The 26,504-nt window shown below is 35.8% G+C and overlaps 1 protein-coding gene across 1 annotated transcript in view; it reads left to right on the top strand.

Moving 5' to 3' along the window:
* The window catches only part of LOC115210585 (tetraspanin-8-like), a 285,558-nt gene that overhangs the window by 131,057 nt on the left and 127,997 nt on the right, over positions 1–26,504 (top strand). Inside the window, exon 6 of the mRNA XM_036502648.1 lies at positions 20,241–20,339. Coding sequence (XP_036358541.1) covers positions 20,241–20,339 — 99 coding nt within the window. The remainder of the gene's footprint in view (positions 1–20,240; positions 20,340–26,504) is intronic.

The following is a 26,504-nucleotide window of genomic DNA, read 5'->3' as shown; positions in this document are numbered from 1 at the left end:
TAGATGTATATATATATATACATAGATGTATATATATATATATACATAGATGTATATATACATATACATAAATGTATAGATAGATAGATAGATAGATAGATAGATAGATAGATAGATAGATAGATAGATAGATAGATAGATAGATAGATAGATAGATAGATAGATAGATAGATAGATAGATAGATAGATAGATAGATAGATAGATAGATAGTCACTATATACGATATATACATTTATTTGTACGCCTCTCTTATGCTGGTTTTCATGACCAGCCTAACCAATTAAACTAGCTGGCCGGTGCTAATGGATAAGCTGGAGATTGAACAATTATATGTTAATGGCACCTGACAATCTTAAATTAATGAATTGCCAAATACAATCAAGTTGTGTTTATTTTCATCAACCTCAGCACGCCACCTTCACACCGTGCTCTCTAGAATGTGTATCCTTCTCTGTATTCAAAGCAGCATGTGGATACAGCATGGTCAAATTGAAAAGGCTTTCGTTTCGCACTCACGAAATCCCACTACATGCCGTCTTGATCAAGTGCATTTTACCGTAACTTCGGGTTCATCCAAGCCTTTTGAGTGAAATCAGCTAGACAGAAGCTGTACAGTTTACTCGTAATTCAGGCATCCAGCCTAGTCACACATCTGTGTCACGCTGACACGCTGACTTTATTTAAGAATTACATTAGAGATGTCAGTAGAATACTCAATCTGTTAAACTCTAAATCAATGACCAAATAATTCAGTTAAGAGAATTCAATATTCGTCATCAAAACCAATAGAAATCTTTGTACTTATTTTTGTACAAATCTTTGTAGTCATTCTTTTTCTTTGTAGTTAAATAACTACAAATCTTTGTAGTTATTTAAAGCAGTAGCTTACTTTGATATGCATTCCCATAACTTGTGTATATAGTAGCCCTATGTATCAATCTGTTATTTGATCATTTATGTCAGTGTGAATATGTGTGTGTTTTAATATATTCCTACATGACCAGGTATCAGTTCGCACGCAATTTTTAACTTCTCACCAACATCGTCTTCCCTGTCTGGTGTTGGTCGCTCACACCACCGCTATTCATTTTTCAAAGTCGTTTGTTACACAACCCTGAGTAGATTTCGACTTCGCCATCCTGCAATGTACACCGATATACACAGCAGAATGTTGTGTATATTGAAAATGTAATAGAAGCGTAGGGTACCTTAACCGGACATTCGGCCCATCGAGCTTCACCGCTTCTGCTCAGCGATCGTGTTTCACTTGCCGCCCAGCATTTGACACTTTAATGTAGCCAACCCCGACCAGGGGAGAAGTGGCTGTTTTTTCTTTTTTTTTCGTTCTTAGATCGAGACTAGATTAGTGAACGTCCACGAGACCCTTTCATATGGCTCCAGCTATCATGAAGGAATCTTTGGATGAGACCCACTAATAGACAACTCGATAGTCTTTTCATCCCTGAACCCACTTCCGGTGATTAATTAGTTTCGTCACCATTACCACCACATAAGTCAGCAGCCATGTACACGCAGAGAATCATTAGGATAAATAGACCCGCCATATGACAGTCTAAACCTAACTAACGTTCCCTATTAGTATGTAAACAATCCAATGCTTTGCAAATTTTGCTTCGCAAAGATAGGAAGAACCAATATAGAAGGATCAGAAAGCAACGTTGCTGCGTATATTTGGCTGCCACAAGCCAGTTAGTCATGTAGTCATTTTTCTGATACCTTGCATCGGACGCATAGCTTGCTACTAATCTGAAACGAGTGGTGGTGCTCACTTTCACGGACTAAGACCGTACTGAAAATTACGATCGAAAGAGTTTTTGCTATTTTGCTCAGTGTTGTTTTCCGTTCATACTGAACTCACCATGGGACACGTACGTTACTGTTTTACAGCTATATTAGTCCGAACAAAGTCTCTAACTAAGGATCACACACCGGCTGCGTCGGCGATAGTTACTTTCACGTTTCACAGTAGAAAAACTGTTGCTATGTGGTGGCTTCATCACTTTCTCGTCGAGTGGATAAAGAAACACCGAAAGTTACTTCTTTACCTCCCCACCGATGCGCATGTGTCTGGCCGGCAATGTGTCTTTCAATAGAAAGCGCAGCGAATAGCAAAATATTACTGCTTCCATCTATACAACGACTATATTGTATCATTACAGACCTCGGCTAGAAACAAACTCAACAGGGTCTTCTTTCTCATCTGGTCTGTCCACGCATGTTTTTTAGCTGATTTCGCCAGAAAATATATTAACAGAGTAGGAATCTCATTTTTTATGTTGATGCGCGTTGAAACAACCATTACTGCTGTAGCATCCGACAGTGATGAATGTCTCACCACGAAGAGTCTCCAACTGAGGATTGCCTCCTAGCCTGAAACAAGGAATGAAATGTAAAACAAGAAATAAGATATATATATATATATACACCCTCTTTTACTTGTTTCAGTCATTTGACTGTGGCCATGCTGGAGCACCACCTTTAGTCGATCGAGCAAATCGACCCCAGGACTTATTCTTTGTAAGCCTAGTACTTATTCTATCGGTCTCTTTTTGCCTAACCGCTAAGTTACAGGGACGTAAAAACACCAGCATATATACGACGGGCTTCTTTCAGTTTCCGTTCACTAAATCCACTCACAAGGCTTTGGTCGGCCCGAGGCTATAGTAGAAGACACTTGCCCAAGGTGCCACGCAGTAGGACTGAATCCAGAATCATATATATATATATATATATATATATGATACACTTATTTATAGACACATGCGCCTTCGCACTCACAAACAAATGCACACACACTCACACACACACATATATGTATGTATGTATGTATGTATGTATGTATGTATGTATGTACGTACGTATGTACGTACGTACGTACGTATGTATGTACGTACGTACGTATGTATGTACGTACGTACGTGCGTATGTACGTACGTACGTACGTATGTATGTACGTACGTACGTACGTATGTATGTACGTACGTACGTACGTATGTATGTACGTACGTACGTATGTACGTACGTACGTATGAATGTACGTACGTACGTATGTATGTACGTACGTACGTATGTATGTACGTACGTACGTACATACATACGTACATATGTACGTACGTACGTATGTATGTATGTACGTACGTACGTATGTATGTACGTACGTACGTACATACATACGTACATATGTACGTACGTACGTATGTATGTATGTACGTACGTACGTATGTATGTACGTACGTACGTATGTATGTACGTACGTATGTATGTATGTATGCATGTATGTATGTATGTATAGCAAATGCTAGTTTCCGTGCAGGAAAAGCAAAAACAGACTGTGAACAAAAATTAAATTAAATTTGTTATACATGATGAATATGAGTAATTAGTGAAGAGCAAAGTTATAAATAATGTTTTTCTTTGTTAATTTTCTGTGATGATCACGAATCCGTGGTATTTTCTTATATTTTGATAATCAGGTACTTGGTCACGTGCTGTCTTGATGTGCTGTTTCGACATGTGCACACACTTTCGCAAACACACACACACACACATTCGCAATATATTTATTTCCCTATCTCCCACATGCACGAACAATTTCTATGTTTAGCAGTATAAATTGTTTGTTATTGCACAAACAAACGTATGTCTTAATAACCACGTGATTTACTTGTTCTATAAACGCCATATGATTATGTGTGTTTGTGTGTGTATGTCTGCATATGTGTGTGTGTATGTGTGTATGTATACATCCTATTATATATTATGCAATGATCTGAAATATACAAAGTAAATGCTTTCAAAATATTGTTTGGTTTGATTTCATTATTATAACTTATACGATTTGATGCCAATATCAACCAGCCTGTATTGACTACATTTACGAAGATACTCTAAGATTTGGAATAGTTTGTTTATAAATACAATATGTGTGTGTGTGTGTGGATAGATAGATAGATAGATAGATGGATGGATGGATGGATGGATGGATAAGTTTCTTTATTGGCCACACAGGGCTGCACACAGATGGGACAAGTTACAAGGTAGAGCTTTTCTTTTGGGGGATGAAAAAAACAAAAAACAAAAGAAACAAAAAAAGGGGTGGCGTAGGTTTTCGATCAAGAGGGATCGTAAAAGGGAAGAAAAGAACAAAAAAATAATAAAAAAATAAAAATAAAAAAAGAAGAAAAGGAAAAGGAACAAAAGAAAAGAGAAATGAAAAAAGAAGAGAAAACGGGGAAAAAGAGGGGAAGAGGAAAAAAAAGAAAAGATAGATAGATAGATGGATGGATGGATATTGCTTGTGGTTTTTACGTGCCATGGTATACAGGAATTTGGACCTGAAAATCTTCAGCGTATACTGTCGTAAATGTTAAACAGGCAACTAGGATGTCGGCGTATCGTAACGTTTCTGATGCTTTGTTGTTATGTTAGTGTATGACATAGTACGGTTGTCTTTACATCAGCTTAACAGAAAAGTCATTTAAGAGCCGACCATACCAGTATATGATCTATTTCAGTAATCGTTCAATTTACGTTGAACGCAAAATATCACATCGTAGTTGAAAGCACACCAAAAATGAGCGGGAATAGAGAACTCAGATTCACTCACATAACCGGTATGACATATTGCGATCCCCTTCGGGGCAGCAGTATCAACGCCAGGGATGTCACATTTGAGGGGATAATTCACCATCTGTATTTCTGAAAAGTGCGACATCTCTCGCTGAGGAACACTGAATTGATATCTTCAAATACTAACAGCTCCGGGTTTACAGCTGTGCCGTTTCCTCTCTCTGTTTTGTTGGCCTCGATTCCTTATATCTGGTAGGTCTCATACCTCTACCATTCGGGCACGCCTAACCCATTCATAAGGCCAGTTGTTGCCACTCTTTGTCTTTTTACATCCTTCGGCAACGCAATAAGTATTATGCTGTCTTTCCTTCCATGAACATTGGCCCTTTGGAATCTCCACTCTGCTAATGCCTTCCCTGCAGGCAATCCCCTGCAACAGTTTAAAGTTCACGAGTCTCGGGTTGTCTTCAAAGGACATGGGCAATATTCCATCGTTTAGGTTCTACAAGTAAATAAAACAGTTTGTAAGTTCATTTTGAATCAACCTTAATACATGTCTGTTTTGTACTATAGATTTTACTGAAGCAGCTAAAATAAAAGACTAAGATGATCTCGATCTGATTGCACATCAGTATGTAGTGGCTCAAGACAGTTTGAAACAGTTTTAAAATTTTGTTGAACTTTCGATCATGACTTTTACTTTAACGTCCTAAGAGCAGCCGAGCATGACTCAAACGCTGAGACAACGTTGGTTGTTCGTCTTCGTTGGTTGTTCGTCTTCTTTCTTGGGAGCTTCTTTGGCGTGTGCGAGAAGTGTGTGTGTGTGTGTGTGTGTGTGTGTGTGTGTGTGTGTGTTCCATATACAGCTTTTAAAATAGCTCTAAATAAGCAACCGGGCACAGCTAGAGACTAAGTCATTTCTTTCTACTTTATAAAGCTTCCATTTTTCGTTCATGCTGTTTGCGTCTGTGTTTTTACATCTCAGTTCCTCCAGACGAAACCAACTGCTGTGTTGTCGTGTTTATTGAATGTGCGAGGAAAAACACATAAATGAATTAATTACAAAAACATCAACGGTATTGGATAGGCAGTTGTTTGGTAACATTATAGAGTGAGGTCTGGAAAATACGCGGTGTAGTTTGCAAGACAGACAACTATATTAGTACATAGTACACATGGCAGAGTTCGGAACGTGAATGTTTTGTTTATGTTTGTCTGGGAATTGGGGTAGATAGGGTGCTGGAGGAAAGAGGATGTAAATGAGCATGCATGGGTGTGTGTGAGAGAGAGAGAGAGAGAGAAATTACGCGGGGTGCATAAGTGCTTTTATATATATGTATATGTATATATGTGGATGGATGGATGGATGGGTGGATGGATAGATACACGTGTCGATTTGTGTATGTATATGCATAAATATATAGACTTCCTGAAGTAAGTGTATACAGATAAAAAATATATACAAACATTGATAAATGCATATGTATAAGCTCAAGCGTATATGCTTATGCTTACACACTCGCGCTCACAGACACACACGCATATATACATATATACATACATACATGTATGTATGTATGTATAAATGTATGTATGTATATAAACATTTGCACATTTCTTATTTGAACGCAACTTTATACAAGTTCATACGCATATATTTATTTAATACCGACTCAGGCATACGCGTATGCACGCACATACGTACATGCAAATATACACACACGCATACATAAAGCCTGCAACAACACATAGACACACATACACTTGTATTACACTCAGGTAAACGCCTGCATGTGTCAAAACGCCTGTTCCGTGTTAAGCTTTCAACAGAAAGTCTATAACAGTCAGAATAAACAACACAACATAAATACTGAACACAAATTCACATAAACATTGCCTCAGTACATGAAGTGATTAACAGGAAACGGTGCTGCTTCCAAAGATTCTTTTAAGGCTATTGCATGGCAATGGAGGCGAGTAGACGGGCTGGTGTAGAAATGGGAGAGTGTAGGGTAGTTTGTAAACAATGATCAACGGAGAAAAAAGAATGGGAAAGAAGAAATGAGCAAAGTTAATAATGATGATGATGTGAGGAAGAGGAATTGGATGAGAGGGTAGTATAGAGTGTACAAGGGCGTGGAGAGCGGATATCATTGTGTTAATGCTAGTTAGTAGAATAAAGAAGAAGAAAGATTACAATAAACAAATGAAGAGGATGATTGCCATTATTGCGGCCACATTGCTGGTAAGGAGGATTAGGATAATTAAGATCAGTAAGTAAGCAGCTCAGATTAACATTCACACAACTTGCCCTTAATAATCCCAATGTCAGTCCTAATTATTACAGCGTCCATTACTCGTACATTACTGACAAATATAGCTACAACACCTGGTTAGTACAGAGCACTACGTTTAGATTCTGCAGGTTACCGTGGGTATCTCTTTTCCTGCTGGTCTGGGAAGAAGCGGGGAAATTCATAGCCTTTAATAAGCCTGGCTTTTCGAGATCAATGAGAGTGACGCCCTTTATGTTTTACTTTATCTATTACAAGAAAGACACAAGCAGAAAGAGGGGCTTCTAGAGAAGTAGTATTCTGAGCGGTAAGAGCTTCGTATAGAGGTTGGTAAGCGCAGGGTTTGGTGGTGTTCAAAACCACTAAGTCCTGCGTCGTGGGAGGAGAGTCCAATTAGGACAGAGAGCATGTGTTGCGGTGGTACAAGACCAGCTAGATCCAATAAGGAATCGGTATTATAGTCGTGGTAAAACGATACAAGGAGAGAAGACAGTAAGCCACTGAGTGACATAAAGTCGGTGAGTCATTGTATGCCAGTCAGTCGAGTAGCCTTTCTCTGGATGCAATGGAGTTACTTCTTTGGCATAAGAGTTAGACCAACATTTAACTTTTTTGAAATATGTACTTCTTATAACTGAGGCACTCATGTATGCTTCTTACCATGACGTAATGTATCATGTGGTATTGCTTCGTTTCGAATACAGCCTTGAAGTTCACATGCACACATAGGCACACTAACTCATATAATCACACATGAATGCACAGAGGGAATCATGTGTATGTGTGTATTTATATATGTATGTATGCATTTATAGATAGATAGATAGATAGATAGATAGATAGATAGATAGATAGATAGATAGATAGATAGATAGATAGATAGACAGACAGACAGACTCATACATCAAACACTATAGACATTAATTTTTTTCATACGTAAAATTGTAGCCGTGTGGTTAAGAAGTTTGCTCCAGTAATTCCAAGTTCCTGGCTTGATACCCGAATACATGTTTCACATTGACCAATCTCTTGTAAAAGAAATCTTGTAAACAAAAGAAATTGTACGGAAGCTCATCATATATGTAGTGGGGGCTCTGTCTGATTAAAGGTACATGAGTGGCGAAATTAGCCAACACCAGCCGACGAAGCGTACGGAAATACGCGAAAGTAAACATCTAGTTTGAGAGATTTCGATTCGGTCATGGGGCGGTTCTTCCCCAGTCAGCGTATGTGTATAGATTTGCGCTCTTCCTACAGCACAAATGGGATTGAGGGTGAGTTATCTAAGGTGTTTTAACACCGGCGACATAAGAATTTATATACTCCGCCACGCGATTACAGCCACCGGAAAATACACAAAGCTTATACATTAGTATATGTATTTAATAATCTCTTATTATAAAAGGCAGATTTTATCTGCCTCCCTTTGGGAGTTATAGAAATCTACAATATAGGATTTCTTCAATTACAATTTACCTAGCAATTTTAAGAGTACAATGCATCGCGTCATGCCAGGTCCAGTTTTTAAAATTTAAACTCCAATTAAGCAAAATTTACAGAAAACTCACATTCTGGTGTGTGTGTCAAACGCTTTTCTTAGTCTGGTTTACACCACACGCAAACGCACACACACACAAAGGGAGCGAATTGTTTCACTGACGCTATCACCTTTCTCCTCCTTTGTCTTTGCAAGTTGGCAGCTATTAAAGTGAAAACAGTGAATCCGACAGCGATTAAGAACACGAATTAGCACCTGAATGGAGTGAAAATTTAAAAACTGTTTCTTTCGGTGATTTTTCTGAAGAAACTGCACCAAGCCACAGACTTTCCCAGAAGAGTAAAGCCTTACACTATTTCTATTTACTTTTTCGAATGAGCCCATTTGAAATCATTACGGCAGAAACGAACTGTTACGCTAAACGTAAACAAACGAAAGAAACGATAGTTTGTTATTTCCCACAACCTTAAATGAAATTAAGGCCTATTTTACCATAAATATATTATGGGTATCAGAAAGTTACCCAGAATAACAAATTCTATCGTAAAATTTTGTTGTATACCCAATTGAATATTAGCTAATAACCATTTTCTATAGCGATGTTTGAACAAAATTTTAATAATTTTACAGAATGTTACCCAGAATAACAAATTCTATCGTAAAATTTTGTTGTATACCCAATTGAATATTAGCTAATAACCCATTTTCTATAGCGATGTTTGAACAAAATTTTAATAATTTTACAGAATGTTACCCAGAATAACAAATTCTATCGTAAAATTTTGTTGTATACCCAATTGAATATTAGCTAATAACCCTTTTCTATAGCGATGTTTGAACAAAATTTTAATAATTTTACAGAATGTTACCCAGAATAACAAATTCTATCGTAAAATTTTGTTGTATACCCAATTGAATATTAGCTAATAACCCATTTTCTATAGCGATGTTTGAACAAAATTTTAATAATTTTACAGAATGTTACCCAGAATAACAAATTCTATCGTAAAATTTTGTTGTATACCCAATTGAATATTAGCTAATAACCCATTTTCTATAGCGATGTTTGAACAAAATTTTAATAATTTTACAGAATGTTACCCAGAATAACAATTCTATCGTAAAATTTTGTTGTATACCCAATTGAATATTAGCTAATAACCCATTTTCTATAGCGATGTTTGAACAAAATTTTAATAATTTTACAGAAAGTTACCCAGAATAACAAACGAGCCCTTCAGGGTATTAGCGCGCGTCTACGATGAGTCTACGATTTAAAAAAAATTACGATCATATTTTTCCATTTTAATGCATTTTTTTCGCTTTTATATAAGGGAAGTAACTCTCTAAAAATATCTACGATGTGTCAACGATTTAAAGAAAAATTTACCTTAATTTTTTTTCAATTTTTAATGCATTTTTTTGCTATTTTTTGGCTATAACTCTCTAAAAATGCTTATATAGTTATTTCCCTTACAAACCCGAGCAACGCCGGGCGATACTGCTAGTTATATATATATTGTAAACAAATATCGGAGGCTTCATAAGTTCGGGAGGAAGAGCGACTACGAAAGTCATTTTTATACAATAATGACTATATACTAATATATCATAGTAATACCATATATACTCCGATTAAAGCGACATCTATCTAAACAATTGACTGAAAAATGATGTGCTAACTTCCAGCTAGAATCGGTACTACAAATCAATGCTACGATGGCTCCTGACTCTTTTACTCTTTTACTTGTTTCAGTCATTTGACTGCGGCCATACTGGAGCACCGCCTTTAGTCGAGCAAATCGACCCCGGGACTTATTCTTTGTAAGCCCTGTATTTATTCTATCGGTCTGTTTTGCCGAACCGCTAAGTGACGGGGACGTAAACACACCAGCATATATATACATATATACGACAGGCTTCTTTCAGTTTTCGTCTACCAAATCCAAATTGGTCGGCCCGGGGCTATAGCAGAAGACACTTGCCCAAGATGCCACGCAGTGGGACTGAACCCGGAACCCTGTGGTTGGTTAGCAAGCTACTTACCACACAGCCACTCCTGCGCCTATGATATACTAATATATCATAATAATAACATATATACTCCGATTAAAGTGACATTTGCCCCTCTCAATGTCACCGATGTTTATGCAAAGGAAGGGACTCCAACTTGGCACAACTGTCGTCAGAGGCGTTCCTTTTTGGAATGCAAACAGGCGGAATCGATACAGCAAGGCAGCTTCCCTGAACTTCTAACATTCCACTAACCCACGGCCCTGGATATGTTTCAAGCGTATGAACGGACTGCGATGGAATGGTTTCACACAAACCCACACGGTTGCACACACAAGCGCGCGCGCACACACACACACACACACAAATATACGAATACACGCACACACACATATGCACTTGTATGTGTGTGTATATATATATATATATATATATATATACACGCGTGTGTTCTTGTATGATATATATCGCAGTAAAATATTTATATATATATATATCAATACATATATATATAATATATGCACATATATCTATAAAACACATTTACAAATACAAAGTTATATATATATATATATATATGTGTGTGTGTGTGTGTGTGTGTGTGTGGTGTGTGTGTGTGTGTGTGTGGACATAACATGATACATCATCATTTAGTCCAGCATATCCCGTCTACATTGCCGAAAACAGTATTCACAACTATATGTAAATATAAATAGCTGCATGTGTGTTAGGGAGCGTAACATATAAAGTTCGTTATGCAGAGCGTGATATATTCGCAAATGAACAACCACGACATATTAGAATAAATATATGGATTTGACCTATACGGGAAAGTGGGAGAGAGAGAGAGACAGAGATAGAGATGAGTCTATGTAGATATGTATGTTTTTATAAAAGACCTTCTATAAACCAATATTAAGTAGCCGACAAGAAACCAAAGTCCTTAACGATGTCAAATATTGCTAATAAAATCCCTGCTTCCATTACACGATATTCATTGCTCATTCCCAAAGTTCAAAGAGTCTAGTGAAAACTGACCAATATCAAAATCTATAAAATGTTTATAACCCAATAGAATTCTTCTAGATACTAACGATTGAATTTATAAACCTGGCATAATATATTGGTAATTCCGTGTATAAGTAAAAAAAAAAAAAAAGATCATAAATAGATAGTAATTGGGAAGAAACTTTTCGCAAAGAAATTACTATAGAAAATGTAACATCTTACCGAAAATATAACAAATAGTCCTTTGGAATACGTATGGAATATGTATATTATGCAGGCACATAAGTAGTGAGTAGATAGAACTGCTTAAATGCGTTTGTAGACACACACATGAGAAAGAAAAAATGAGCGACAGATGAAGTACACTGTTCCGTTGCCGAAATTATATTTCATTGACAAGAAATATTGTTATAATTTCGTCTGGAAGATGAAGGTATAACGTTCCTAATATAAAGGTGACGAGCTGGCAAAAACGTTAGCACGCCGGGCGAAATGCTTTGCGGTATTTCGTCTGCCGCTACGTTCTGAGTTCAAATTCATCCGAGGTCGACTTTACCTTTCATCCTTTCGGGGTCGATTAAATAAGTACCAGTGACGCAGTGGGGTCGATATAATCGACTTAATCCGTTTGTCTGTCCTTGTTTGTCCCCTCTATGTTTAGCCCATTGTGGGCAGTAAAGATATAGGTATTTCGTCTGCCGCTACGTTCTGAGTTCAAATGCCGCCGAGGTCGACTTTTCCTTTCATCCTTTCGGGGTCGATAGTTTAAGTACCAGTTACGCACTGGGGTCGATGTAATCGACTTAATACTTTTGTCTGTCCTTTGTCCCCTCTATGTTTAGCCCCTTGTGTGTAATAAAGAAATATGTATTTCATCTGTCTTTACGTTCTGAGTTCAAGTTCTACCGAGGTCAACTTTGCTTTCATCCTTTCGGGGTCGATAAATTAAGTACCTGTTGCGTACTGGGGTCGATGTATTCGATTTGTTCCCGACTCCAAAATTTGTGCCTTTAGTAGAAAGGAATATTACTCGTCATGAAGGCGGCGAGCACAGACACAAAGGCACACACATAAACACATACTGGCTGTGTGGTAAGTAGCTTGCTTACTAACTACATGGTTCTGGGCTCAACCCCACTACGTGGCACCTAGGGCAAGTGTCTTCTGCTATAGCCTTGGGACAACCGAAGCCTTGTGAGTGGATTTAGTGGACGGAAACTGAAAGAAGTCCGTCATATATATATGTATATGTATGTATGTGTGTGTGTGTATGTATGTATGTGTTTGTGTCTCAGTGTTTTCCCCCACCATAGCTTAACATAGCTTTGTAAGCCTAGTACTAATTCTATCGGTCATTTTTGCTGAACCGTTAAGTTACGGTTACGGGGACATAAACGCACTAGCATCGGTTGTCAAGCGATGATGAGGGAGAACAAACACACACACACACACACAACGGGTTTCTTTCAGTTTCCGTCTATCAAATCCACTCCCAAACACACAGATAAGTATGTGTGCATGGGCGAGCGCGTGCAGTGAAAGAAGGCGGACGTCGACGAGGTTTGCCGGTGTAGTTTGTCTAAAAGGGAATTATAGCTGCAACCAGATACATTAGCGACACTTTTAAGTATTTTGTTTATGACTCTGTGTTTGTGTGTTGTGGGGGAGGTGTTCGTATGACATTTTGAAATACACGCTTAAATACTTTTTCTTGCTTTGAGAGTTTGTTTCGTTTTTGTTTTCGTTGTTAGAGTTACCGTTGTGTTGTTATGTTGCTACCATCCTTATTCTGTTATTCTTGGTGGTAATGGTAGTGGTGAAGGTGGTGGTGGTGGTTGGTGATGATGATGATGATGATGATGATGATAATAATAGTAGACGTAATGGTGGCGTTGTCGGTGTTGGTTTTGTTGTGCTTTTGTGGTTTCAGAGTTTTGAAGGTATTTTTGTTAGATGGAAACCTGATTTTTAGGTCCTGTCTAACCAAATTGCACTTGGAAACTTTTAAGCGACTGCACACAGCCATACACTTGGACACACACGCACACACAAATATATATACATATATACAGACACATACATACATACATATACATACGTATATATATATATATATATATATATATATATATATATATATATTATATATATATATGTAAATGTAGATATATGTGTGTAGTTACTGGCATATGTGTGTGTCTGTCTGTGTGTGTATTTGTGATTAAAAAATAACTTTTACTCAACGTGTTTAAAGCTGCCTGATGTTTGGTTGGCCTTCGTTTTTTATGTTTTTTTTTATTTTATTTATTTATTTATTTATTTATTTATTTATTTATTTATTGTCATCAAACATTAGGCGTCATATAATAAGTATAAGAAGAAAAAAATACATCATAAATCAATGGAGAAAAAAAAATCACTCTGCTCTGGTCAGATAATCAGTTAAGTAAGGAAACACGCAAAGTGAAAGTAGGGGTGGTATTGGGAGTAGAAAATATGGCAGCAGGGTGAGAAGAGAAAAAAAAAACTAACGTTGAGATGTAGTTTTGCAATCTGTAAAAGCTTTTACGGTACAAATTTTTATATTATATAGATTATTATCATTTTTTTGTTTGTGTTTGTTATTTTTTTTTCATTCTCGTTCCTCTTATGGTTCTTTTTCTCCTCCTCCTCAGACTGATTTTTTTATTCGTGTCAATTTTTTTTATTTGTATACATATATACATATATACTTTCAGTCGATATGTGGGAAAAAAGACAGTTTACTTGGTGTTAAGGTATCATTTTGTTTTCATTTCTTCTTGCTCTTCAAACCCTTCGTATATTTTCTTTCGTTTCACTTTACATATATATATGTATATATATATAAATATATATATATAATATATATATATATATTCGTATGTGTTTGTGAATATATCTTCACGTGTACCTACCAGTATATGTGTGCTTATGTATGTATTTATGTATGTATGTATGTATGTATGTATGTATGTAATGTATGTATGTATATAATGTATGTATGTATGTTTGGTTGTTTGTATGTATGTACTCATATAATACAATAAATGAAGCTGAACTCTGAATAATGATGAGTGTGGAAGGAAACTCACATGATATTAATAGAGTACATCTCAACTTTTCTTTGAAATATAACTCAATGCAAGTACTCAACCAATAATTGTAGGTATTACTAAATTTCTCGGTACTGCGATAAAAGTCTAAATGTATGTATACAAGTATGTATGTTTACATCTATGATTATATTTTGATTGACTCCGTCTCTTAACACTCTGGGGTTTCACCTGAGCGCTGATTGTTATCAGACAGGTTCTGATGTCACATGACCTTGAGCACGAACAACAAAAGACTGTCTCGACCAATATATATATATATAAATATATGTGTGTGTGTGCGAGCGTGTGTGTGCGAGCGTGTGTGTGCATGGATATCTGTATACCATGAGTATCTGTGCATATATGTACATAGATGTATAGATATATTTGTGTATAACAGCCAACAACTGATGAAGGGTCGTTCTTTGTTTTGTTTTCCATTTGTGTCTTTCGTTGTTCGAAAGAATAGTTCATGTTTCAGGGTACTCGTGCTTCGTACTTCTTTGTTGTACACATTTCATGACGTCATGTGCCCATATATGCATGCATGCATATATATATTACAGAGATGTACTTGCATAGCAAGTGACCTGATTTGAGATCGTATGCTGAAACAAAAACAATTGCAGCGTGGAAGGTGTTTATAAGCCATTTAGAAACACACAAAAACTGCTAGATTCACTTCAACATTTAAATTTAATTTGCCAAAATATTTACGTCGCTTTAAGACTGCGACCTGATCACTGACAAAATTCCGTGGTGCATTGTATGTATGTATGTACGTATATATATATATATATATATATATATATAATATATATATATATATATATATATATATATACATATATGAGTCGTCTAAGAGACCATAAGTCAGGAAAAAGATACGCTCGTATATCTGTTTGTAGAGTCGGTATATTATCCGAAAAGTATAGTATTAAATATCCATCACGGTTTCGCCTACAGAATACAATGGAGTGTTAAGTAACAATCCCATTATATAACTTTACGCTCTTCAGAGTTAGCTGATACAGAAGGGAAATATTGCGAGTGTTCTCTATTGTCGACAGTGGATTAATACAACCGGTCAGCGGTGAAACGAAAAAGAGGCCAGGAGATTAGGTAAGGAGTTATGTCCCTCATTTGAGTATGCTGTTAAGCCGGCAAGAGTTGTCTTGAAGTGGGGAAGATGTGTATTATTAATGTGATGCTCCTGTGGGAATGGGGTGTGTGATATGTGTAGTGGTGTCATTTGTATAATTGTATCTGTGGGTGTAGGTATATATAGGTGTGTTCGTTCAAAGGAAGTAATTCCTGTCGTACCTGCACACCCCACCGTGACGGAAACCACAGGTCCCATGCCTTCCATTATGCCCTCGGGCCCGGCAAAAAGAGTTTGACCAAAGTACACACCAATGCATCCATGTACACATACGCACACCCCTATAAGGCAGATAACCTACAAAATAGACAAAATAGTCTCCCACTACCTTTGCACACAAATTGTACCCACAACATGCACAGACTCCTACACACACACATTACACACCGCACGCTAACAACCCCTTTGACTTTATCCGTAACAGAAACAAAACAGACCAACGAATACACCTATATATACATACACTACTAGATAAAATTATGCATATGACACCACTTCTCATATCACACACCCCATTCGCACAGGAGCACCATATTAATAGTATACGTCTTCCCTACTTCAAGATAACTCTTGCCAGCTTAACAGCATACCCAATTAAGGGACATAACTCCTAACCTAATCCCCTGACCTCCTTTTCGTTTCACCACCTTTTTAACAGCAACCGCTGACCAATTGTACTAATCCACCTCCGAAAATAGAAAGCAGTCGCCATATTCTCTTCCATATCGGCTAACTCTGATGAGCGTAAAGTTATATCATCAGATTGTTATCTAACACTTCATTGTAATCTTTAGGCGAAACCGATTGGTACGATCAGCCGTGATAGATATTTAATACAATACTTTACGGATACTTTGTGTGTGTGTGTGTGTGTGTGTGGTGTGTGTGTGTGTTTTAGAGGCTCGTGTTGCAATCGTGATGTAATGAGTTCAGTTCCACTACACGGTGTCTTGGGTCATTATTTTCTACCATGGCCTCGAGCCAATCCATGTCCGCTGTTTCCAGTCATTGATATTATCTGTCGGTTGCTACTGTTTGGTCGCTACCTTTTTTTCGGTGACATACTCGTTTTTAAATCCTGTAACATTTTATAATATCGTTTATTTTTCTTTTACGTGTTCACTCATTGGATTGTGACCATGATGGAGCATCCCTTTGAAGGATTTAGTCGAACAAATCGATCCCAATATTTATTTTGAAAGCCTGCTACTTGTTGTATCGTGCCACTTGGATACAAAAGAAAACAAACCAGCACCGATTGTCAAGAGGTGCTAGAGGACAAACATAATCACAAAGATACATACACACACACACACACACACATACACGCACATATATATATATATAGACATATACACAGCTTCCGTCTACCAAATTCACATAAACTGTATTGGTCAGCCAAGTGTAATAGTAGAGGATACGCGCTCAAGTTGCCGCCCGCAGTGGTGCTGAACCCGAAATGATGTGTTTTGGAAGTGAAAGTGAGCATTTTAACAACACACGCATGCCAGCAACTATACTGCAGATAGTTTTTATTGACAGAACTAGATTTGCATTCGTTTTTATAAAGCTTCTTGTAGTTTCGGGTGACACATATTTTTTAGTAATTGCTGGATTTTCGTTTTGATTGATCTAAATTCAGACAATTTGACTATTGAAATTATATTTACTCTACATCTTTTGAAATAATTATTTTAATCCTGAATTTATACTACTCCCACAATATTTTTGCTTCAAAATGATTGTGAGATTCAATTTATAATTAAAAATTAAAAACCCCATTTTGTAAATTAATTATTTTTGTTTCCATGGACTAATTGCCAAAAATTTATTTGATGCCTTCAAGTCGTTTAAAGATGTAATGATGTCAAATCATTTGAATGTATGAATAAATAAAATATTCTGAAAGTAATATCAGTTCATTTAAAATCTAAATCAAAATTATTATGTTTTTTTAATTCTGGAGACCTTACATTTCCAAGGCATGAATCTTGCAGTTTTTCTGAAATGGAACAATGATCGATTTCGAAAGATACTAAGCTACTATGACTATTAACCGTTTATGTAAATTCAATATTCCTTGTTTAGAATCAATAATATAAATTTATATATTATATTTATTCATGAGATTGTCTTCCCCATTTACTCGATTTAATTTCATGTTTCTTATCACCTAAGTTGACCTATACAATTCTAAAGCTTTATATTACTAAATTCGTATATAAAGCGTGACATTTTACATACGACGGAGAAACATTTTCATACAGTCTTTCTACATGTATCGACAGTATGTTCGCTTCATGGAGAAACAACTTCTTCTGCCTTTCAGTGAAACATATAATACTGCTTACATCATGTTACTAGAGAAAAGCTTCTGCATAAGCGCAACATGGCTGTGCGGTTAAGAAGCTCGCTTTGAAACCTCGTGGTTTCAGATACAGTCCCACAGCGCGACACCTTGGACAGATGCCTTCAACTATTTAAGGCGGCGAGCCGGCAGAAACGTTAGCACGCCGGGCGAAATGCGTAGCCGTATTTCGTCTGCCATTACGTTCTGAATTCAAATTCCGCCGAGGTCGACTTTGCCTTTCATCCTTTCGGGGTCGATTAAATAAGTACCAGTTACGCACTGGGGTCGATGTAATCGACTTAATCCGTTTGTCTGTCCTTGTTTGTCCCCTCTGTGTTTAGCCCCTTGTGGGCAGTAAAGAAATAAGATACCTTCAACTATCTCCTCGGGCCGACTCATGCCTTGTGACTGAATTTGGTAGGTGGGAATTAAATAGAATTCCGTTTTGTGTGTGTGTGTGTTCTCACTATCACCTAACAACCGGTGTCGGCTTGTTTACAACCTCTATAACTTTGCAGTTCAGCAAAAGAGAACGATAGAATATTACCAGACTTTTAAAAAATAAGTACTGGGATGATGTTTTTTTGTCTAGATCCTTCGAGGCAACGCCTCAGCACGGCCGCAACCCAATGACTGAGATAAGTATAAGAAGGTCAAAGACATATTGATAGTATGTTTGCTTCTTGGAAAAGTCATTTTGTCTATCTTTCAGCAAGAAATACAATACTATTTATACTGATTTATGTCACCAGAGAAAAGGTCTGAGGAGAGGAATTGCTTTAAGTTAGTCTCCAATCCAAGAAGAGAGGGAAGAAAGACAACTTAAACAAGGAACCCTGTGAAATCAAAATAAGAGAGACAGATTAGGTAGTTGATTCTGGCTGCACTGGGGAAGATTAGAGAGATAAACCACATTACCTATGCTTTTTAACTTTAAAGCGACTAGAATAAGGAAATGCTCCTACAAACTTTACGATGGAGGAAAAGTAATTCCTTCACGATAGTAATACTTTGCTCCTAAAAATATATCACGCGTTTCGATATTTTCTCTTCATTAATGAAATGCCCGGGAACAAAAATTCAGTAAGAAAAGAGAAATAACATATAAACATTGAATGTTTTAGGTAAAGTGTTTTCTATTTCGTAACCGGTATTTGTTGAATGTTTTTTATATTGATTTCTAACAGTGATTAAAGGTCACAAATTTATGGCGGGTGAGGGATAAGTCGATTAAAGTATCCCCAGTACCTGAATAGTACAATATTTCATCAATCCCGCAAGGTCAAAATGTAAAGATAATCTCTGAGGGATTGATCTTAGAACGTAAACGACAACAAGTATATACTGCAGAGTATTTTATCCGACTCTGCTAATCTACTCTGGTATTCCGCCACTTTTTAACATTCCATTTTGTAATATTGATGAGATATAAAATGAAGGAATAGTCCATTTTAGTATTTCTGGGAAGCTGTGTCCTAAAGATGATTATGAAGAGGAAAATGAGATTTGCCTTACCTTCCTGGCTTTCAGGCTACATTGGAAGGAGAGAAACTATTTCTTTACTCTTCTGGGATTTTTGAGAAACCGAACGCATATTTGCCACACAATTCTCCCAATTCCTAATTTTTCAAACTAATAACTTCATCATTTCTATTTAGTTGATAATATGCAAAAAGATTAGAGTCATTGTACAACCATGTATTCCATTTTGAAGTGTGCATTCTACACACGTCACAATAATTCAGCACTGATTCCATAAAGAGAGACAACGGGAAAATCCTCCAATAAGCTTCTGCAAATATTTTCCCTTTCGACAGTAAAAATGTGTAATCACTGCACATATCAAGAAAGCATAATCGCACCTTATTCCCAGTAAACATGAACAGCACGCATCAAGAACCCTCATAGTCATATGGTCATATTTATTTGCATGGAAGAAAGTAATTCTATGAATTTCATTTATTCTGTCAAATCTTTTGAAGTGACAATTGTTTCTTAGCTTGAGCAATAAAAGTTTGAGTGATACTAAATAACTCTTCAATAAACCACCCAAAAGTTTTAAATGTTTGCTGAAAATGCAGTTTGATTGAACGAAGTCGATTAAGTAAAGTTAATCAGCTCAGCTTGACTGACAACCTGAATCTAAGGGAGATAATTTTCTTTAACATGAACCATGCTAATCATGGATTTCTTTCTTTTTCCTTTCAGATCAAAAACTACTTCAGACACCACTTATATTCGTCTCTCAATGATTCGTATGGAGAAAATGACAGAGAAACTCGTGCATGGAATTGTATGCAGAGTGCGGTATGTTCATTTGTGTTTGTTATATTTTAGATTGTTAGTTTTATTCCTTTCTTCCTTTCTATTTTTATTTTTATTTTTCTACTGTTGGCTGTCGTAAAACTAAAGTCGGGCTGCAGGCATGGATTTTGTGAAACTTAGTGTCAAAAACAAACATTAAACGTTTAGGTAGTAGAGACTGGCAAGCTCCAGACTGGATGAGTTTCGACAGCGCTCAGGAGTACCTTTTATATTCTCAGAGGAGTAAGTAAAAAAACATTGAGATGAGGAGGATTAAGAGGGAGGGGAAAGAGGGAGAGACAATGGAAACAAGAGTAAAGCTGATGATGTTAATGATATGAAAAAGAGAGCAGCAGCAGCAGAAGAAGAATAAGAAGAAGAGGCAGAGGAGGAAGGAGAAGTAGGCGTTGGCTGCAAAGGCGTTTTGTGTGGCCTCTCCTATTAATGCGGTTGAGTCGCAGCCGACTTCTCGATTATACAAGGAAAAAACGAGTTAAAATTCGAGTCTAGCTTTTTTATATATATTTGTTAATGTTGTAATTTTTTGCTGTTCTTCTTCTTCTTCTTCTCTTGTTTTGCCAACAACATGTAGGTAAAATGGCCGAACAGACATGGCAGTATAGAATTAGCACCTTAAAACGCCCGATTCTAAATCTGCAAAACCTTTGATTTTCAGACAGCTTAGTTTACCAATTCTTCCAGGATTATCAGTATTGTTAGACAGGGAGTTCAATACAGGAAATAAGCCTTTCCCCTCATTTGAGAAACTAGTAGGGTTTGAAATCAAGAAGTAGAGATATTCAACACTTTAACTATTTCTGCCAACACATTAAACTAACAAACTAAAACAGCATCCATCATCTCTATCAACACACTTTTCATTATCGTCGACTCTCTCACCGTCGTTTTTATCATCGTCATCGTCATCGTCTCATTATATTATAATCATCATCAACTACGTCATCATCAAAGGTATCATCATTATCATCGTCGCCATTTTCGATATCATCGTCGTCGTCGTCGTTATGATCATAGAAATGCATGGTGGTGTTCCATACGTCAGATAGCATTTAAAGTTGTTTTATATTCGACAAGCTGACAGGTTTATAAAGCTACATGATATTTATATAGGGAACATTTTCCTCGTTGTTTGTTTACCCTTGGTTACTGACACCATCATTAGTAATAAAGAGCTGGACAAAATCTCGTGCAAAAGGGAAAGTTATTATTTTTTTATTATATTATTTTTTTATTATATTATCTTTGCTGTGTTTGTTGTTTGTTTTCTTCCCTAGTTGATGGTTAACAGATATTGAAGTTCTGTGTTTGCTGTGCTTCGTTTTTTTTTTTAATTACTTCTAAATGGAAAATATTACAGCTTCTTGCTATATGCATGCTTACATACATACATACATGCAGATATATGCGACAAACTGACAAAGACAGACAGACACATACATACATACATAATATAAATTCTTCATCTCAGAAATATAGAATTATATCTATGTATACTGTTAATATTAGCTGAACTGGTGTTCTCATCTTGATTGTTGCTTTCATACGTTTTAGCTGTTGTACGCTGCGTAAGCATAGCGTAGTGGATATAGATAGGAATTAATGTAACGCACTCACCTAGAGATTCTGAGTTCAATCTTCACTAAGGTAAACTCAAAATATTAATTGAAGCGAAAAATGTCACGAAATGTGGAGAGTTTAATAAAAACAGTGTACCACCGTGGATCAAATAAAGGGTTAGGTTCGAAATTCGATACAACAACTGAGTTCGACTCAAAACACCTAAAAGAGGTTGAAGCATACAATAGTCGAAACGTTGTATGAGGACACCAGTCTGATTAATATAAAAAATATACACACAGACAGATAGATATGATTTCGCTTAGGCATAGCGATACTAGTAATCACTTATTAGAACTCAACATGCTTATGCGTTACAGTAAAATATTAGGTGAATACAGAATGTAAAATACATTATTCAATGAGAAAAGAACAGGGGTTACGTTAGCTTATAGTCACGCCTGCTTCAGGATGTAGTGTACTCAAAGCTATTTTGTCATTCATTACTCGATATGTGTGTGGGGGTGGGGGATACTTACACTTAGATACAATAACCGATCAGCAAAAGTTCGCTTCATTCTGATGATCGATTATGTGAAACTCTGAGTAACATTTTTGTGAAGTTTTACAACTTCAATAAAACACTATATTTTACTCCACCTCAGATAGATGAGTAATACTTTTCTCCATGTTTTACACACTCACACATACACACGTATATATGTATATATATGGGTCAAAACAGTTTAATTCAAATTTGTATTTATTAGTATTTATTAGCATCAGACACCTGGATCAATTGAATTGATACAGAACCTGGTAAATAATCGATTCAATCTTCATTTTGACACATGTAGTTTAATAGCTTGGACTTAAGTATTGGACAGGACCGGGGTATGTCACTGGTAATGTATTGTAAGCATTCCCAACAAGGAAATAGAAATATCCAAAATAAATACGTTGTTATATCCACTATGATGAAATCGAACCCAAATACAAATGCTAGAATTTTAAACCTCCTAGTAACTGGTCCTGTCGTTTGTAATTTTTATTTCGTTTCATTTTGTTTTAACTTCTAGATCAATCCCACACTGGGGAATGAACGCTAAACAATTGATAGCTTTAATGTATATATTTCTTCATATATTCATTATTTGGTGGCGATAATGATAACACTGGTGATGATGACAGCAGTACTGGTGGTGGTCGTGCTGGTAGTGAAACGGGAATGATAGATAATTTTTGTATGTTTTTCTAAATAGACAGATTGATCGATTGGCTGGCATAATTATCTATTTATTCTTATTTATTTATTTATTTATGAGATAAATAGATGAATATTGTATTTTAGCATTTCCCCTATTCGCTTAGAGAGCAAGTGTGTGTGTATATATATATATTATATATATATATATATATATATATACATACATGGCTATGCATATAAGTTATAATTTGGTATTTCCACATCGGTATAGGCTTACGTTTTGCATATGTATATATATATGTGTGTGTGTGTGTGCGTGTATTTCTCTTTGCTCTACACACGCGCGCATATACACAAACACATACACACAAACTCATATTTATGCGTCTGTACTTTGCGTGTTATATATATATATATATATATAATATATATATATATATATATATATATATATATATATATATACATACATGGCTATGCATATAAGTTATAATTTGTATTTCCACATCGGTATAGGCTTACGTTTTGCATATGTATATATATATGTGTGTGTGTGTGTGCGTGTATTTCTCTTTGCTCTACACACGCGCGCATATACACAAACACATACACACAAACTCATATTTATGCGTCTGTACTTTGCGTGTTATTATATATATATATATATATATATATATATATATAATCAGCTTTTCGTGATTATACCTATATATTTTTTATGTATAGAACTCTTTTCTAATAGACATGCGCAATACATAGTTTTCTGTTGAGAGGAAAGGATTAAGATGGTGGCGAGATAAGAGATAAAAAGGAGTGAAAATGAAGGAGAAAATCGATGGAATCAATACCATACCTTTTGTTAGAGAGAGAAAAAAAACACCAAGTATACAAATATACGGTTCTGACACAAATAATGGATACTTATCTCTCTGACTGTCAGCTTCTGTCTATAATACGTTAGCAATTTCAATGTCCACTGTTTTTGACAAATACGACCTTAAGAGGTACAAAAGCTAATACCAACCAAAACTAAGTTGTCAATATACGAAATATCCAATTTTAGTTTTAAAGCATTGTTTTTCGTATTATTATTATTATTATTACTATTATTATTATTATTATTATTATTATTATTATCATTATTATTATCATTATTATTATTATTATTATTATTATTATTATTATTATTGTTATTATCATCATCATTATTATTATTATTATTATTATTATTATTATTATTATTATTATTATTATTATTATTATTTTCCATTGTGTTTGGAAAGATATATTTCCTGGTTATAGAGAGAACTGTTTCGCCTTGTATTATTATATATTATATGGAATATTTGACAAAATTGGTTCTCTTTTTCTTCGTTTTCTTTATTATATTTGCTTCTGGAGCTTTTGTTTTGGGGGGTTGCTTTTCTTTTTTCATTTTAGTTATTTTGTGCTTTTTTTTTGTTTTACTTTATTTTTAGCTTTTGTATTTATGTAACTTTTTTTTTAATTCTTTCTAAAACATCAACGCATTATTAAAAACACAGTAATGATGATGAAGACAATAATAATAATAATAATAATAATAACAATAATAATAATAATAATAATAATAATAATAATAATAATAATAATAAATGAAAAATATATCAGCAAAGTGCGATACTAATAATAATGATAATTACTAATACAAAAATGATGTTGTATATGTAGAGAGAAATAACTAGATATAATGTTCTTTTCCCATCAGAAATTATTATAGATTGATAGATTGATTTTGGATAATAGATTACGTATAGATCTCCTCCCTTCTTCTTCCTTCTCATCTCCGTCTTCACCATCTTCACCAATTTCGAGCAACCGCTAAGGTTTGGTTTTGTTTTTGCGTCTTTTCTTTATGCTAAGTAGAAGCTATTGTTGCTGTATGGTTTAGTTTACGAATGGGTTCAATATACTTTAGAGTTCATGTTGAAAATAACGAAACAAATAAATAGCTTTTATAGATTTTGTTTAATGAAATGCAGTTTTGGAAAAAGTAAAGTTTACTTTGAAAATGCTTTGTTGTTAGTACAGAAAAGTTTAGAGCAAAGAAGAGATACCCAAGCATTTTATTGTTGATCCGCCGCCCACTTGGCGTTATTTATCATCCCAGAGACCCACCCCCCATCATGTTATAGAGATGAACTGAAAAGTTAATCACAGAATACTATAGAAGCCTATGGAGAAAAAGGAGGAGTGTGTGTGTGTGTGTGAGAGAGAGAGAGAGAGAGTGAGAGAGAATTAGAGAGTATGACGTTGAGAACGTAAGAGAGTGTGTACAAAAGAGAAAGATAGTAAGAGAGAGAGAGAGCTTGCGTGTGACAGGGAGTAGATATGAGAAACAGAAAGTATGTATGTGGTGATTGGAAGATTTATGTATGAAAGAGAATGTATACGAGAGAAAGAGAGAGAGCTTGTATTTGTGATAAAAATGGCGTATGAGACATAAAGTGTGTGTGTAAGAGTGAGAGAAAGAGAGAGTGTGTGTGTGAGAGAGAGAGCATATAAGAGAAAGAGTATGTGTAGAAGAGAAAATGCATATGTGTGAGAGTGTGTGCGTGCGTGAGAGAGAGAGAGAGAGAAAGTCTATGAGAGAAAGAGAGTGAACATACGTGTGAGACAGAATCTAAATGTGAGAGTATGTGTGAGAGACAGTGTCTATGGGAAAGGGAAAATATGTGTGTGAAGAAGGAGAAAATATGTATGGAAGATAGAGAGAAAAATATGCATGACAGTGTTTGTGTGTGATAGTATGTGTGTTAGTGAGTTTTATGTGAAAGAGAAGAAGAAGAAGACTAATAAAGGAATATGTTAGAAAATGCGTAGAAACTGGAGAGCAATATTAACAAGAAATTTCAAAAGAGTATGAATGGACCGGATGTCTGCTTATGAATGCTTTCTTCCTTCACAATCTCCCTTTAATCAATCGTAGAGCTTTTGTAAAGAAAGGCAACAGCAACCTCTATTCTACAGACATTCTATATTCTTACCATCTTTTCTACTTCTACTCGCCAGAGCTGACAAATCTCTTACCACTTCAACTCAAAGATCACAGATACTTGTCTCTCCTTCTTCTCTATTTCCCCATGTTATACCCAACCATTCCAGGCTCGCTCGTACAAGCAATGTTTTCCACATCGTTCTTCCTCAGAACTACAGCCTGAATAATTGCTGGGCCATATACTGTACGCTTTATATAAGCGTATCCGAATATTGTACTTTCCGTGTATGAAAGTACGGTACTCTTTATATAAGCGTGTCCGAATATTGTGCTTTTCGAATATGAGAGTCACTCCCCCATAATTTCTGTATTCATTATATATAGAGAGAAAAAAAGACAGACAAGA

Source organism: Octopus sinensis, linkage group LG4 (assembly GCF_006345805.1).
Source record: "Octopus sinensis linkage group LG4, ASM634580v1, whole genome shotgun sequence".
In the NCBI taxonomy this organism is placed as follows: Eukaryota; Metazoa; Mollusca; class Cephalopoda; order Octopoda; family Octopodidae; genus Octopus; species Octopus sinensis.
This window is presented reverse-complemented; position numbering and strand designations above follow the sequence as displayed.